This window comes from Hylobates moloch, unplaced genomic scaffold (genome assembly GCF_009828535.3).
Source record: "Hylobates moloch isolate HMO894 unplaced genomic scaffold, HMol_V3 SCAFFOLD_20, whole genome shotgun sequence".
In the NCBI taxonomy this organism is placed as follows: domain Eukaryota; kingdom Metazoa; phylum Chordata; class Mammalia; order Primates; family Hylobatidae; genus Hylobates; species Hylobates moloch.
This window is the reverse complement of record NW_026652295.1, coordinates 54,281,016-54,294,703: the sequence shown is the minus strand read 5'-3', so window position 1 is coordinate 54,294,703 and position 13,688 is coordinate 54,281,016. Positions and strand designations below refer to the sequence as shown.

At 37.6% G+C, this 13,688-nt stretch overlaps 1 protein-coding gene across 23 annotated transcripts in view; it reads left to right on the top strand.

Annotated features, from left to right (window-relative positions):
* Nucleotides 1-13,688, top strand: part of DST (dystonin) — a 495,141-nt gene that overhangs the window by 287,124 nt on the left and 194,329 nt on the right. For all 23 annotated transcript variants that reach the window (XM_032140288.2, XM_032140274.2, XM_032140272.2 and 20 more), the window contains one exon: nt 1,313-1,479. In XM_032140288.2, coding sequence (XP_031996179.1) covers nt 1,313-1,479 — 167 coding nt within the window. The remainder of the gene's footprint in view (nt 1-1,312; nt 1,480-13,688) is intronic.

Genomic DNA, 13,688 nt, shown 5'->3' with positions numbered 1-13,688 from the left:
CCACGTGTAACAGGTTTTCTTTGGAGTTTTTTTTTAATTCTCTACTTTCAGTTGCTTGACTGTTGTGTCCTCTGACTTCTGTGTTGTGTTTATAGTCTGTTAGTAAAACTTTAGACTTAAAAGGGTCCTAAACGTTATCTGCTTCTGCCTCCTCCTCATTTTATAGATAAGGAAGTTGACTCACAAACATGAAATGAGTTATTCAAACCTATGAGACTAGAAACCAGGTCTAGAAGCCTGTCTCATGACTCTGGTCTAGTGATATTTTTCCTGTTACAGAATGATTTGTTCTTCCTATGTCTTGCTTCCCATCTCTGACTTGCTCATCCTGATTCTGGCGTGCAGCCTGTCTTGTTGATCCCTTGGCTTTGCGTCTTGCACTGATTGAGGGAACAGTTGTTGGTGGTGTTAATCTCAGCTTTGGAATTACTGTGTGACCCCTGGTAAAGTCACTTTGTGCCTTAACATAATTATCAGCAGATTAAGTAGGACCCTTATCAAAGAGGTGCTTTTGGGAGAATGTAAATCATGGAAACTTGTGACCTGTTTTATCATTATTCAGTGGAAGAGACTTTTAGAAAACTTCATGAAAACAAAATACAGGAGAAAAAAATCAGTTGATAAAGGTTTCAGGTTGAGCAAGCCAAGCAAGGACTCATGAGAATATTAGAACTTCTGGCCAAATTGTTATATAATATAGTTAATAGGAGAGAATACTATTTCTTTCATTGTTCTTTACACAGAATACCTGTTGGATCAAATTCTGCTCTGCAGGTGGTAGTGTAGAGTAATTTATAGGTTTTACTTCTGATCCACTTGAACTTGGAAAAACACCTCCTTAAATTGTTTTAACAAATCTGATTAGGAAAGAAGAATGTAGAATTTTTAATACTGTAGAGTTTTGGTTTAGTAAAAAGAGAATAAATGCTTTTAAGTTGGACACAAATGAGTTAAATCTGACTTTTTCAATCTGTTGTTAACCTCTTTGAAACTCAGATTTCCTATATGTAAAATGGATAAAATTTATTTATTTCCTATATGTAAAATGGGGAAAATTTATAAGGGAGAGATATGAGGGCTAAATAAAAATAATTATATAGAATAGCTAATGGTTTGATAACTTTCTACATGTGGGGCATTCTCTTAAGTGCTATACACATGTTATCTCATTCAAATCTCTTAACAATCTCATAAAGCGGGAATTGTTATTATCCTAATCTTACATTTTGGAAAGTGCTTGGCACATAGTAGGTTCTTAATCTGAGTTAGCTTCCTTCCTTCCTAAAGGTTGAACACTTTCTGTTATATCTAGATATCTGATATCCATGTTACTGGAGAGTCAGAGGATATGTCTGCAAAAGAGAGATTGCTACTCTGGACGCAGCAGGCAACAGAGGGTTATGCTGGAATTCGGTGTGAAAATTTCACTACCTGCTGGAGAGATGGAAAATTATTTAATGCCATCATTCATAAATACAGGTATGGAATTTGTGGATTTTTTCCTTATACAACTGTAAGACAAATTTCTTTCATCTCTGAATTTTAAAATTATCTTTTATTATTATAGAAGCAAAAGCATGGCAAAAAATTAGAAAATACAGAAAAATTAAAATAAAAAAATTGGCCGGGTCCAGTGGCCCATGCCTGTAATCCCAGGACTTAGGGAAGCCAAAGTAGGTAGATTGCTTGAGCCTGGGAGTTCGAGAACAGCCTTGGCAAAAGGGTAAAACCCTCTCTCTACAAAAAAATACAAAAAATTAGCTTGGCATGGTGGCAAGCACCTGTATTTCCAGCTACTCCGGAGGCCAAGGCTGCAGTGAGCTGTGATCATGTGACTGCACTACAGCCTGAGTGACAGGGTGAGACTCTGGCTTAAGAAAATAAAATAAAAAATTTAAAAATCACATTTCCACTACTTAGAGGCCATTATTCTGAATTGTAGCATACACACACACACACACACACAGGCGCTCTCACACACAACTGTAATATGTCTTCGGATGTTGGCAGTAACTTTGCAGATAGCAGACTTTGATTTTGCCTCTAAAGAACTGCTGAGTATGAAGGTTAGAGTTTAGTTCGGACTTGTAGCCCACAAGTTTCCAGTTCATATCTCCTAGTCTAACTGCTCTAGTGAGTGGGCTTAACAATTGCCAGTTTTGGGGTGGTAAATAGTTTCCTGGTGAGAATTATTAACAACTAAATCCATGCTGATACTCACATAGCACTTACTAAGTGCCAGACACTGTTCTAAGCAGTTTACATATATTAATTCATTTTCTTCTCACAACATCCCTATTGTCATCCCAGTAAACAGACACAAACTGAGACACAGTAAATACTTGGTTTGCAGTCATACAACCAGCGAGTGGCAGACTTGGAACTCAAACCTAGGCAATCTGGCTCTTGAGTTCATGTTCTTATTGCTTTATAAGAAGCTAAATCCCCAGAAAGTATTTATTGAAAGTTATATATTTCTTTTTTTTTTTTTTTTTGAGACGAAGTCTTCCGCTGTCACCCAGGCTGGAGTGCAGTGGCATGATCTCGGCTCACTGCAGCCTCCACCTCCCAGGTTCAAGCGATTCTCCTGCCTCAGCCTCCTGAGAGGCTGGGACTACAGGCGTATGCCACCACACCCGGCTAATTTTTGTATTTTTAGTAGAGATGGGATTTCACCATTTTGGCCAGGCTGGTCTTGAACTCCTGACCTCAGGTGATCCCCTCACCTTGGCCTCCCAAAGTGCTAGGATTACAGGCTGAAAACTATATATTTCTTGACCTCAGTTATTATTATTTTTTTTTGGTTTTACAAATATTATGTCATGTTGTTGAATAACTAGCTATATTCCTAAAGCTATGAAGACATTAAATTATAAACTATATATAAACTATAAAGTCGTTAAACTAACCAATTTATTTGATTACAATAAAATAATTATATAGGATAGTTAATGATTTGATAACTTCCTACATTCTCTTAAATGCTATACTCATGTTATCTCATTCAAATTTCCTAACAATCTCATAAAGCAGGAATTGTTATTATCCACTTTTACAGATAAGGAACCTTAGGTTTACCAAGTTTATACTGCTAATAAGTTAGAGAACTAAGACTCAAAACCAGCTCTGTTTGACATCCCGTTCTCTTCCTCTCTTTCCTCTTTCTTCCTTCCTTTCACTTCTCTTTTCTCTCCCCTTTTCTTTCGGAAATTTCAACGTCTAAAACCTGTAATGAATCCTCCACATATGCACACTCAGGAGCCCTTATTTTTATTTTAATTAATTTATTAATTTATTTTTTGAGACAGAGTTTCGTTCTTGTTGCCCAGGCTAGAGTGCAATGGCATGATCTCAGCTCACTGCAACCTCCGCCTCCCAGGTTCAAGTGATTCTCCTGCCTCAGCCTCTCAAGTAGCTGGGATTACAGGCGCCTGCCACCACTCCCAGCTAATTTTTTTTTATTTTTTTATTTATTTTTAGTAGAGACAGGATTTCACCATGTTGGCCAGGCTGGTCTCGAACTCCTGACCTCAGGTGATCCACCCACCTCAGCCTCCCAATGTGCTAGGATTACAGGCGTGAGCCACCGTGCCCGGCCCCTATTTTTAAATACTATAATTGTATCCTTCCTTTGTGGAACAACATTTAAATAGAGGTGGGTATAGGTTGCTGAATAGAAAAGAAAAACCAGGATCAACTTGCCTACACTTGTTTAAAGCACCAGATCTTCTTGAGTGAAGGTTTAGTGGCTGCAGACACAGCCATCATCATACTGCACTTTCCAGGTGACTTAGAATGAGAGGCCATGAGAAGGCTGTGCAGCTGGACACGTTCTATACTTGGAATGATAGAATCTTTGTGGCCTTTGAATTAAAATATTTCAATTGTGATACCTAAAGTATTTGTAACAGTGCATCTTTGAGGGTGTGTTCTGCTCTCTCCTTTGAAGTTTTTTAGGCAGAAGCAAAATATAGGAACCAGCTATTCTTCTAAAATAACCTACTTTTGGCAGGGAGGATGAGGCCAGAGGATTGCTTGAGACCAGGAGTTTGAGACCAACCTGGACAATATAGCAAGACCCCATCTCTAAAAAAATAAAATAGATTAGAAAAACCCCTACTTTTAAAAACAGTGGCCTCTGGACATTGTCTCTGTGGTACTCATGAATAATTATAAGTACAAATTGATGTGTGTGTGTGTGTGTGTATATATATATATATATATATGAATAATGCATTTTTCTCCTAAGTACTTAAATATTTCATTGTGTGTGTCAGAAATCCTAAAATTTCCTATGAAAGTTTGATGTCATAGAGCTCTTACTGCTTTAGGTGAGAATTTCAGTCTTTGAATTAGTTATTTATTTTGAACTTTTATTTTGGCAGAAATACCTTTTTAGAACAATGTTTAGCTTTAACTTAGAACTTTGGTTTTCCTAGTTTGCTTTATTTTCCTTTGTTAAGATTCATGGTTAAAATACCATGTGTCAGGTTTAAATGCTTACAAGATTTCTTTGTTGCTGAAATTCTGTTGTTGTTCTGTGGCTTATAAAATACTATTGTGGTTTCTTTCACTAGAAGAAACCTTTCATCTGTAGAACTTCGTTTTTAGTTGAAGTCATTGAGCCTTTCTTTACTTAAAAGGAAAATTAAGTACTTTTCTTCCAGCATGTGAAAGAATTAAATGAAGAGAGTTGAATTGTGTGTATTTCTCACTGTTGAATGCCTTGATTTATTCTAAAAGGAAAAAGAGACAAAATTATAAACAATCAAAATTTCACCATGAGCAAATTTTTTGGTATTGGACAATAATAATCGCATTTAGAGAGTAATGTCTTAGCTGGGTGCCCTGGCTCATGCCTATAATCCCAGCACTTTGGGAGGCTGAGGCAGGAGGATTGCTGGAGCTCAGGAGTTGGAGACCAGCCTGGGCAACACATCAAGACCCCATCTCTACAAAAAATTTAAAAATTAGCCAGGCATGGTGGCATGCACCTGTAGAGATTTTAGAATTAGAATTTAGAATTTTCTTTGGAGTTTTTTTTTTTTTTTAATTCTCTACTTTCAGTTGCTTGACTCTGCCTATTGTGACCTCTGGCTTCTGCGTTGTGTTTATAGTCTGTTAGTACAGCTTTAGACTAAAAAGGGTCCTAAACGTTACCTGCTTCTGCCTCCGCCTCATTTTCTTCTTGGGAGTCTGAGGTGGGTGGGTAGCTTGAGTCCAGGAGGTCGAGGCTACAGTGAGTTGTGACTGTGTCACTGCAGTCCAGGGTAGATGACAGAGCAAGACCCTGTCTCAAAAAAAAAAAAAAAAAGAGTAGTTTTTTACTTAATAATTGTTTTTACTTGCTAATTATTCCCATAAGTTTTGTGCTGTATTTGGATTTGTTGTGGAATTTTATTGGGCTTTATTTTTTGTATCTAGATCAAACATTTATATGGATTTTACTTGGCTTTGGCAATAAAAATTATCTGAGGTGGCACAGTGGGTTTGGTTTCTGTTGGTTGCTGTAGTGGATGGAAAGAGGGATGTGGTTATCCTTATGCAGCAAATTTGCATAGTCAAGATAGAATAGGAAATTTTTCTCCAGAGATTAGAAGGAAAATATATTTTTTACTTAAAAGCAAACCAGTATTATTTGTGATAGGTGACTTAGTAAGATTTTTGGTGCATATCTTCTAAAGATTTAGAAATATTGATCTGAAATGGGAACAGAGCAATAGCATCCTTCACATTTTGTATTAATATAAATTATACTGTTATAAGTTATTAATCAAATATATTAATTTGGATTGTCCAGCACATTTTTATTAGTGTTTCCATAGAGAATATGACTCTTAAAAATAAAAAGTGTTTGTTAGCCCCATAAAGAGTATTTGTTTTACTAACAATTCAGTATCCTAAAATTTTCCATAGAAAATATAATTTTCTAATTTTCATGTTTCTTGAAAGAATTAATATGTGGAATAACAATGAAGAGAAATTTTTATAGTGAGTGTAATTTATAGATGTTATAGAATAAAAATGATCCATGAAGTTAAAAAGTAACAGTCACAAAGTAGTTACCTAAGAAATAGATGTATAATGTTGGTCATGTGGCAGTTTCTGTCCTAGCTGTTTTTTAATGTGTTAGCTTTTAAAATTACCACGATCCTGTGAAATAGATTGTGACTCCATTTTTAAAACAATTTCAACTTTTATTTTAGATTCTAGGGGTATATGTGCAGGTTTGTTACTTGGGTATATTGCATGATGCTGTGGTTTAGGGTACAACTGATCCTGTCACCCAGGTAGTGAGCATCACACCTTGCCCCCACCCCATAGTAGTCCCCAGTGTCTGGTTGTTGCTGTCTTTATGGCATGACTTCATTTTTATCAATAAAGAAACTGAGGCTCAAAGAGTAACTCATATTTTTGACATCACATACCTTTTACATAACGGAGGTGATTGCTCTGAATTCTCATCTTCATATACTTCCATGTAACTAGTTACATAACTTCCTTTAGGCAAACTAGATTTAAAGAAGTGGAACTGTTGACCAGAACAACTGTGATAGTGCATTCTTGAAGATCAATGATATTTTCAGCAAAGATATATGAAAACTATCGATGAACTTAAGAAATGACTAAATGAATAGTACCATATACAACTGACAACTAAAGTCTTTGCCCCTTGTAAGAAATTAATGAGGGTTTAATTTAGTTGTTTAACTAATTAGTTACCAAAGTTGTTTAACCTTAATTAATGAGGGTTTAATGAAGTTGTTTAACTTAGAGTTAGCCTCAGAGTTTAACTTGGAGTTAACTATCTATGAAAATAGCATCAGCAACAACTCATAACAACTTTAGGAAAATTATGGATAATAAAAGAACATTAAGATTTTTAGAATGAGTAAGAGCAAAATCACAGTGAAATTAAGCAGTTTTAGTATGTCACATTATCCTAAAGAGGATGAAGAGCCTGAATTATGCAATGGGATAATAAGAATGATAAAGTTATATGATTTAGTGGAAGAGATTGCAAGGGGTAGTTCTATAGCTTCTATTTAAATAGGTCGCTGATAAATACATTATGTCTTTCCATTAAATCTGTGTTAGGAAATTCTGTTCATAATTCCTTCTAGGAACTTCTGTGTGTTATGTTCAGTTTTCAGTGGAAAAGTTTCAAATAATAAAAATACTACATACCTGTACTAGTTTCTGCTTGTTCTGTTTGTATACTTTAATTTTTTTTAGAATATAATGCAACCTTTTTGCTAAAAACCACAACCGGTAAGAGATCTTGGGTAAATAAGCCTTACTATTGCCCCTAACCTTACCTTAATTTTCAATCAAAAGACCAACAAAGAATACTGGATTTGATGAACTTAGATCAAAAGGATGTCGCAAAAACATCTGGTGTGTAAGTAGATTAAAAGCAAGAGAGGATAAAGTAGAATTAACCAAGAGCCAATAGGCGAGGGATCCTAGGAGTATCCTTTAAACACTAGTGGATTAATAAGTCACCAAGAGTTAGGGTTGATATAGAGGAGTGAAATCCCAGACAGTAGTGTTTGTTCCTCAGAGGTAGGTGTTACAAGCAGAGGGTTCAACTCTCCTCTTATTTAAGGGTTTGCCGAGGCATCACAGTAAAATTGACTTGTTTCTTTTTGAGAGAGGTAAAGCTCTGACTTCCAGCTTGAAATTTAGCCTCTGACTTGTCTGGCTTCTCTCATTCTCTCCAAGTAGATATCTGCCCTAGAACATTAATGAAAGCCAAATTCCAAAACAACAGTGCCTAACATTGCTCTGTGTGCAAACAAGTCTGCCTGAGCAGGCATGAACATGAATATGTACCTGAAGGCCAGAGAGAACAGTGCAGAATGTGCAGGAGGGCTTTACAAATCTGAGGTGGCTCTATGGAAAGACACTAAGTATGTCAAGACTAAAACAAGGGGTGTGTGTATTTGAAGAGATTATTTTTGCTTACTAGTTTCTGCCTGTCTTATGCTTGTTTTTAATTTATCTCATTCGTTTATTAAAATTGCCTTTAAAAAATAAAAATAAAAAAGCTAAACGTAAATAAATAATAATTTTCCTTTTAATGCCCCTGGCAGTCTTTTCATAGGTTTGTTTTAAATATGTTAACCTACTAAGACTCAAAATTTTGGGAATAGGTTGTATGCAGGAGCAAAGCAGTTAAATGTTTTCTAATTAAGCAGCCAGGAACTTTTCACTTGTCTGAGTATGTAGTTGGATAGCAATTATTTTGTCCATTGTTTGCATTTTGAGTGAGAATATAATAGGGTCATCATATTTCATTATATTAAAGTTTAAAGATGCTGTAATTGTGAAGGTTAGATTGTAAAGCTGTGGTCAGAGTCATCTTGTTTAATAGCATGACCTGGAGGCCGGTGATTCAGTCACATGCGTGAATTCAGTCACACCTTAGAAGCTAAACTGGATTGGACTGGTTTGATACTGGGAGGAGGCCCTTTAGGGTTTGAAATGTTCCCATAGAAAGTTGGCTTAGTGTTGACTTAGCCTTCAGGCTGCAGAATCCAGAGGTATGAGGGTGTATGTATGTGTGTGCATACACACGGCCATGGGCTGTAGTTTGGCCACAAACCAGACACACACAGAGCCTGAAAGTTATCAATTAAAAAGCAGTTAACAGTACTTCAGCTTGTGTAGAAAAAATTAAATTGCTTATTTACCTTGCCAGATGAACTCAAAATGATTGAACTTTGAGAACAGAAATGGCTGACTTCTAACCATTATCACATTTTAAAATTCTTAAAGAGCTAATATACACTGCTTATAATGTAATGCATCTGCATCTAAGTGAGGTGTAAGAGTTAGTGTCTACATCTGGTGACCATTTTTATTGTGTCTATATGGTTTTACATACAGTTTGGGAGATGTAATTTGGCATGTAAATATTTGGAAGAAATATCTGAATATATTACTTTCTTTTTATGTTCCTGGCCTTCTTGCCTAGATTAATTTACAGAAATTCTCTGTAATATGAAGCCTCCCATGACTGTGTGTTTTGTTTTGTTTTGTTTCTTTGTATTGTTTTGCTCTGTTTTGTTTTGTTTTGAGATGGAGTCTTGCTCTGTCACCCAGGCTGGAGTGCAGTGGCGCGATCTTGGCTCACTGCAACCTCCACCTCCCGGGTTCAAGTGATTCTCCTGCCTCGGCCTCCCGAGTAGTTGGGACTACAGGCATGCACCACCATGCCCGGCTAATTTTTTTGTATTTTTAGTAGAGATGGGGTTTCACCATTTTGGTTGGGCTGTTCTCAAACTCCTGACCTCAAATGATCCACTTGCCTTGGCCTCCCAAAGTGCTAGGAGTACAGGCATGAGCCACCTCGCCCGGCCAAAAAAGCTCTTTATAGATGTGGTGTAAGGTGTAGCCCACATTCTCCTACTTCCATTTTTGAGGCAGAAAACTGAAAAAGTGACACAGTCACAGTAGGAAGATAGCTCATCTGGTTGTCCTCTTCATGGGAGCCTGGCAGACCTAGTTGCAATTTCTACAGCAGGCACTTGTTACCACAGTCCTACTTTTTCTTGTATCTGTGATTTTTAAAAAATGCCATATGGTATTTTATTGTATGCATATAACATTTTGTTTAGGGTGCCTTATTGATGGATATTATGTTGTTTTTTGCTTTTAAAACTGTTGTGCTGAACTTTGTATGTGTCTTTGTGAGGCGTGTGAATATATCCATAGGATAAGGTCCTGGAAGTGGAATTGCTGGGACAAAGGGTATTACATTTAAAATTTTGAGACATACTTCTGAATTGTCTGCCAAAAGCGTTGTACTGATGCATACCCCTTCTGCACTGTTTCCCCTCCACGATGCCTTTGAGAAAGAAACACTTCTTAACTTGTTAATTACCTTTTAGCAGGTCTAAGCCCCACTTTTTTTTTTCTATCCTTTCTTTTACTTTGCCCTGTCATTCATAAAGTTATTTCTTTTCAGCTTTTAAAGATGTGCCAGTGATGAAATTGAAGGCCTATGTTTCACTCAGTTTGATGTGCAAGCTGTTAGTCTAAGCATGCATGTGTTACGAGTTTAGGGGGAAAAATGACTAAATAAGTTGACAAATTTCAGTGATGTGATCATTGAAAAAGTAAGTAAGTTGACAAATTTCAGTGGTGTGATCATTGAAAACGTTAGAGCGTCGGCCGGGCGCGGTGACTCACACCTGTAATCCCAGCACCTTGGGAGGCCAAGGCGGGCAGATCACCTGAGGTCAGGAGTTCAAGACCATCCTGGCCAACATGGAGAAACGGCGGCACTACTAAAAATACAAAAAGTTAGCCAGGCCTGGTGGCAGGTGCCTGTAATCCCAGCTACTCAGGAGGCTGAGGCAGGGGAATTGCTTGAACCTTGGAGGCAGGCGGAGGTTGCAGTGAGCTTGCACCATTGCACTCCAGCCTGGGCAACAAGAGTGAAACTCAGCCTCAAAAAAAAAAAAAAAAAAATGTTAGAGTGGGGCTGTCTTGACTACCTATGAGAGTGCCTATCACTCTCCTAGAGATTTAGGAAGTATGTAATCAACATGAGTTTCCCCTCCCCCCCGCATGCTGCCACTGATCCACTAACAATAGGGCTGTAAAGCTTGAGGGAAGATGGGTTTTGATCAAAACTCTCCTTGCTTGGAAACTTGACAAGTCCTGCCTTTGTCATGTTTCCCTTTAGCATTCTCTTACCTTTCTCTCACATGGAGATTTCTTTTACATTACAGGAGCAGCCCGTACGTGTAACTCTATCTGTTTTTCTTTGATAGGTTCATCTATTTGTTTTAACACTTCTTGTATTTTGACTTGATTATTCACATTCTCATCTTAGCTTGTGATATGAAGTAATTTGAGATTTAGTTTTCTACCATAATAAAAATAAATTGATTCCCACTACCCCCTTTTTGGGGAGGGTGTATTTATCCTTATTAGTCACTAAAGTTTACTGAAATTTTCCTTTTATTAGTTCACTAAAATATAGGTACTGGAGGAGTTACTTCTCTATCAACATCAATACCATTCTCTGTATTCATTAAAATTTAGGCTGTTATGGGATTTATTGTTCTTTGTGAAGTGAGAAAGTCATAATTCATTAGATATCTTTTAATTATTGAATTTGTCAGACTCTAACCTCGAAGTACTAACTAAGCTTGCTATAAATATACTGTTTCTCATCTTTGCTGTCTACCTTGTTGTTAATGGAGAGTCACTTTGTAGAAAAAAAAAAAGAATGTTTGAAAAAACTCAAGGCACCTAGTTTTGAGAACAAGGGAAAATTACCTTCTTAGCTTGTTGCTAATCTGTGCCCAAATATGAGCATGAAGGGATGTCTACACTGAGTTATGCAAGCCTTTTTTCTTTTTCTTTTTTTTTTTTTGGCGATTGCAAGGTGAAGTGCTTTTTGCACCAATAAGAACAGTAAGGACATGCTAAGTCTGGGCATGATTTAATCGAAACAGTCATCTTCAGGAATTTGTTATGGTAACTTCTCTGCTGTCATCGGAAAAGTGAGGCATATGATCTTTTGAAAAGCAGATGTTAAGTGGCATAGTGTCTTCAGTCACCTCTGTGTGGGTTGTTCTGTAGTATAGAGGGGTGTTCTAAAAATGATCTCTAGGTAAATGGAGTGAGGCTTGTTTTTGTTTTTGTTTTGTTTTACACTTCCACACAATCCCTTTTCAATTCCTTGCGAACTGCTGAGTATGTACTATTTCGCCAGCAAAGGCTGAGCCTGTATGAGCCCAGCCATGTGCTTTGTCTGTGCATGTCCCCACACAGGAAGCACACCAGAGAAAGAGATACTTCGGGGTAGATTGATTTCATTAGAACTTCATCATCACCAGCCTCAAATGGTTCTGGCCAGCAGTCTTTTTCTATCTGTATGATTAACCCTTCTCTTCCTCACAGCACCTCCTCCCACCACCTTTTCTCAGTGTTAACAGGTGATCTAGACTCTTACTCTCAGAGAAAATTGAAGCCAACAAGTAGAAAGTCTTTTTTGCTACCGAAGACACAAACCTGTCTTCATCTGCATCCATCCTCACCCCCGCTGCTGCTATTCAACACAGGAGTCCTCTCTCCACCTACCCAAAGCCTGTCCCCTCCTGCTGTGCCCTGAATCTTATCTCTGTCATTGCCTTAGAAACCTTTCTTGTATATATTCATCTTTTTCCTTCAATAGATCTTTCTTATTGGATTTTAAGCATGCTGCAGTCTCTTCTGTTAATAAAACAACAATCAACAAAAACACTCTCCCTTAACTGCATGCTTTATTTATTCCAGCTACTACCTTATATCATTCCTTTCCTTCAAGGCCAAAGTCCTCAGAAGAAGTGGCAATATCCTCCATCATTTCTTCACTTCATGCTCATTCTTCATCACACACTAATCTAGTCTCTTACCCCATAATTCAGTAAAATGCTTATTCTTGAGTCATGGGTGACTTCTGTATAGCTAAATCCAGTGGATATTTTTCAGGCCTCATCTTCCTTACATTTTAGTAGTTCACCCTATTGGCCACTCTTTTCTTCTTGAAATACTCTTTCCTTTAGCTTTTATGACACTGTACTCCTGGTTTTTCTCCCACTTCTTGTCTGCTCCTGCTCGGTTCCCTCTGTAAACTTGGCCTCTTTCACAAGGCCAGTAAACACTGGAGTTTTTCAAGATTGCGTGTTGGACTTTTTGTTTTCTCTCTGTGTTGTCTCTCATCCATGCTTACAGCCCTAATTATTATAACCATTGTCATATAACTGGGTTCTATAGATTTGACTTTCTAAATATCTCCTGACTTGACCACTTTTTATCCACTACTGCCACATTCTTCTGCAAGCCACCAAGGCCACTTAACTGGATGCTGTGGGAGTTCTTTGACCATTTAAATTTTTTTCTCTATCCACCCCCAGATCTGATCATTTAATCTCTTCTAATCCTCCTTAATGCATTTTGATGGCTTTTCATAGCTCTTGGGAAAAAGTTTACAATCCTTTAAGACGTTCCTGAGAGTCTGCATTGTCTTGGCCCTTTGCCACACATCCAGCCCCATGTCTCACCATGTTCCCCTGGCTGCTGGCTCCCCACTCATGCACTGGTCTCCTTGTAGTCCTGTGCCCTTCAACCACAGACCTATGCATGCCTTTTTTCATCACCTGAGTGCTCTTCCACCAGGTTTTCTCCTGGTTTACTCCTGAGCTCCCTTTGGAGCTCTGAGCTCTCCATATGCACAGTGGCTGTTCTCAGTGCCTTACTTCCTGGCACATGGTAAATGCATATTAAATATTGGGTGAATGAATAAATGAATGAACTTGCTAGTTTTTTGACTGGGAAGAATTATTTCTATGTAGCATACCAAAGCGTCAGGTTGTCTTCTCCAATTACCCTTTTATGGTGTTGTTTTTATGCTGATAGATATGTTTTGGTAACCTGTGCACATTGCCCTTTATACTAAGTTTCACAACTACTTTCACGTAAATCTCTTGAGATCTTGGGTAAATCAGTTGAGTTCTTTGTTGAACCTTACGCTACAACAAGCCCATAACGTCCCCCCTTCCCATACTCATACACATTTCCAGATGCTCTGTACGTGATTTTTGTTCTAACTTTTGTAATTCTTGATACTCATTTTCTGCAGAAAGAACTGAGACACAGGTTGCAGGATGTGTGTCCAAAGTCAGAGA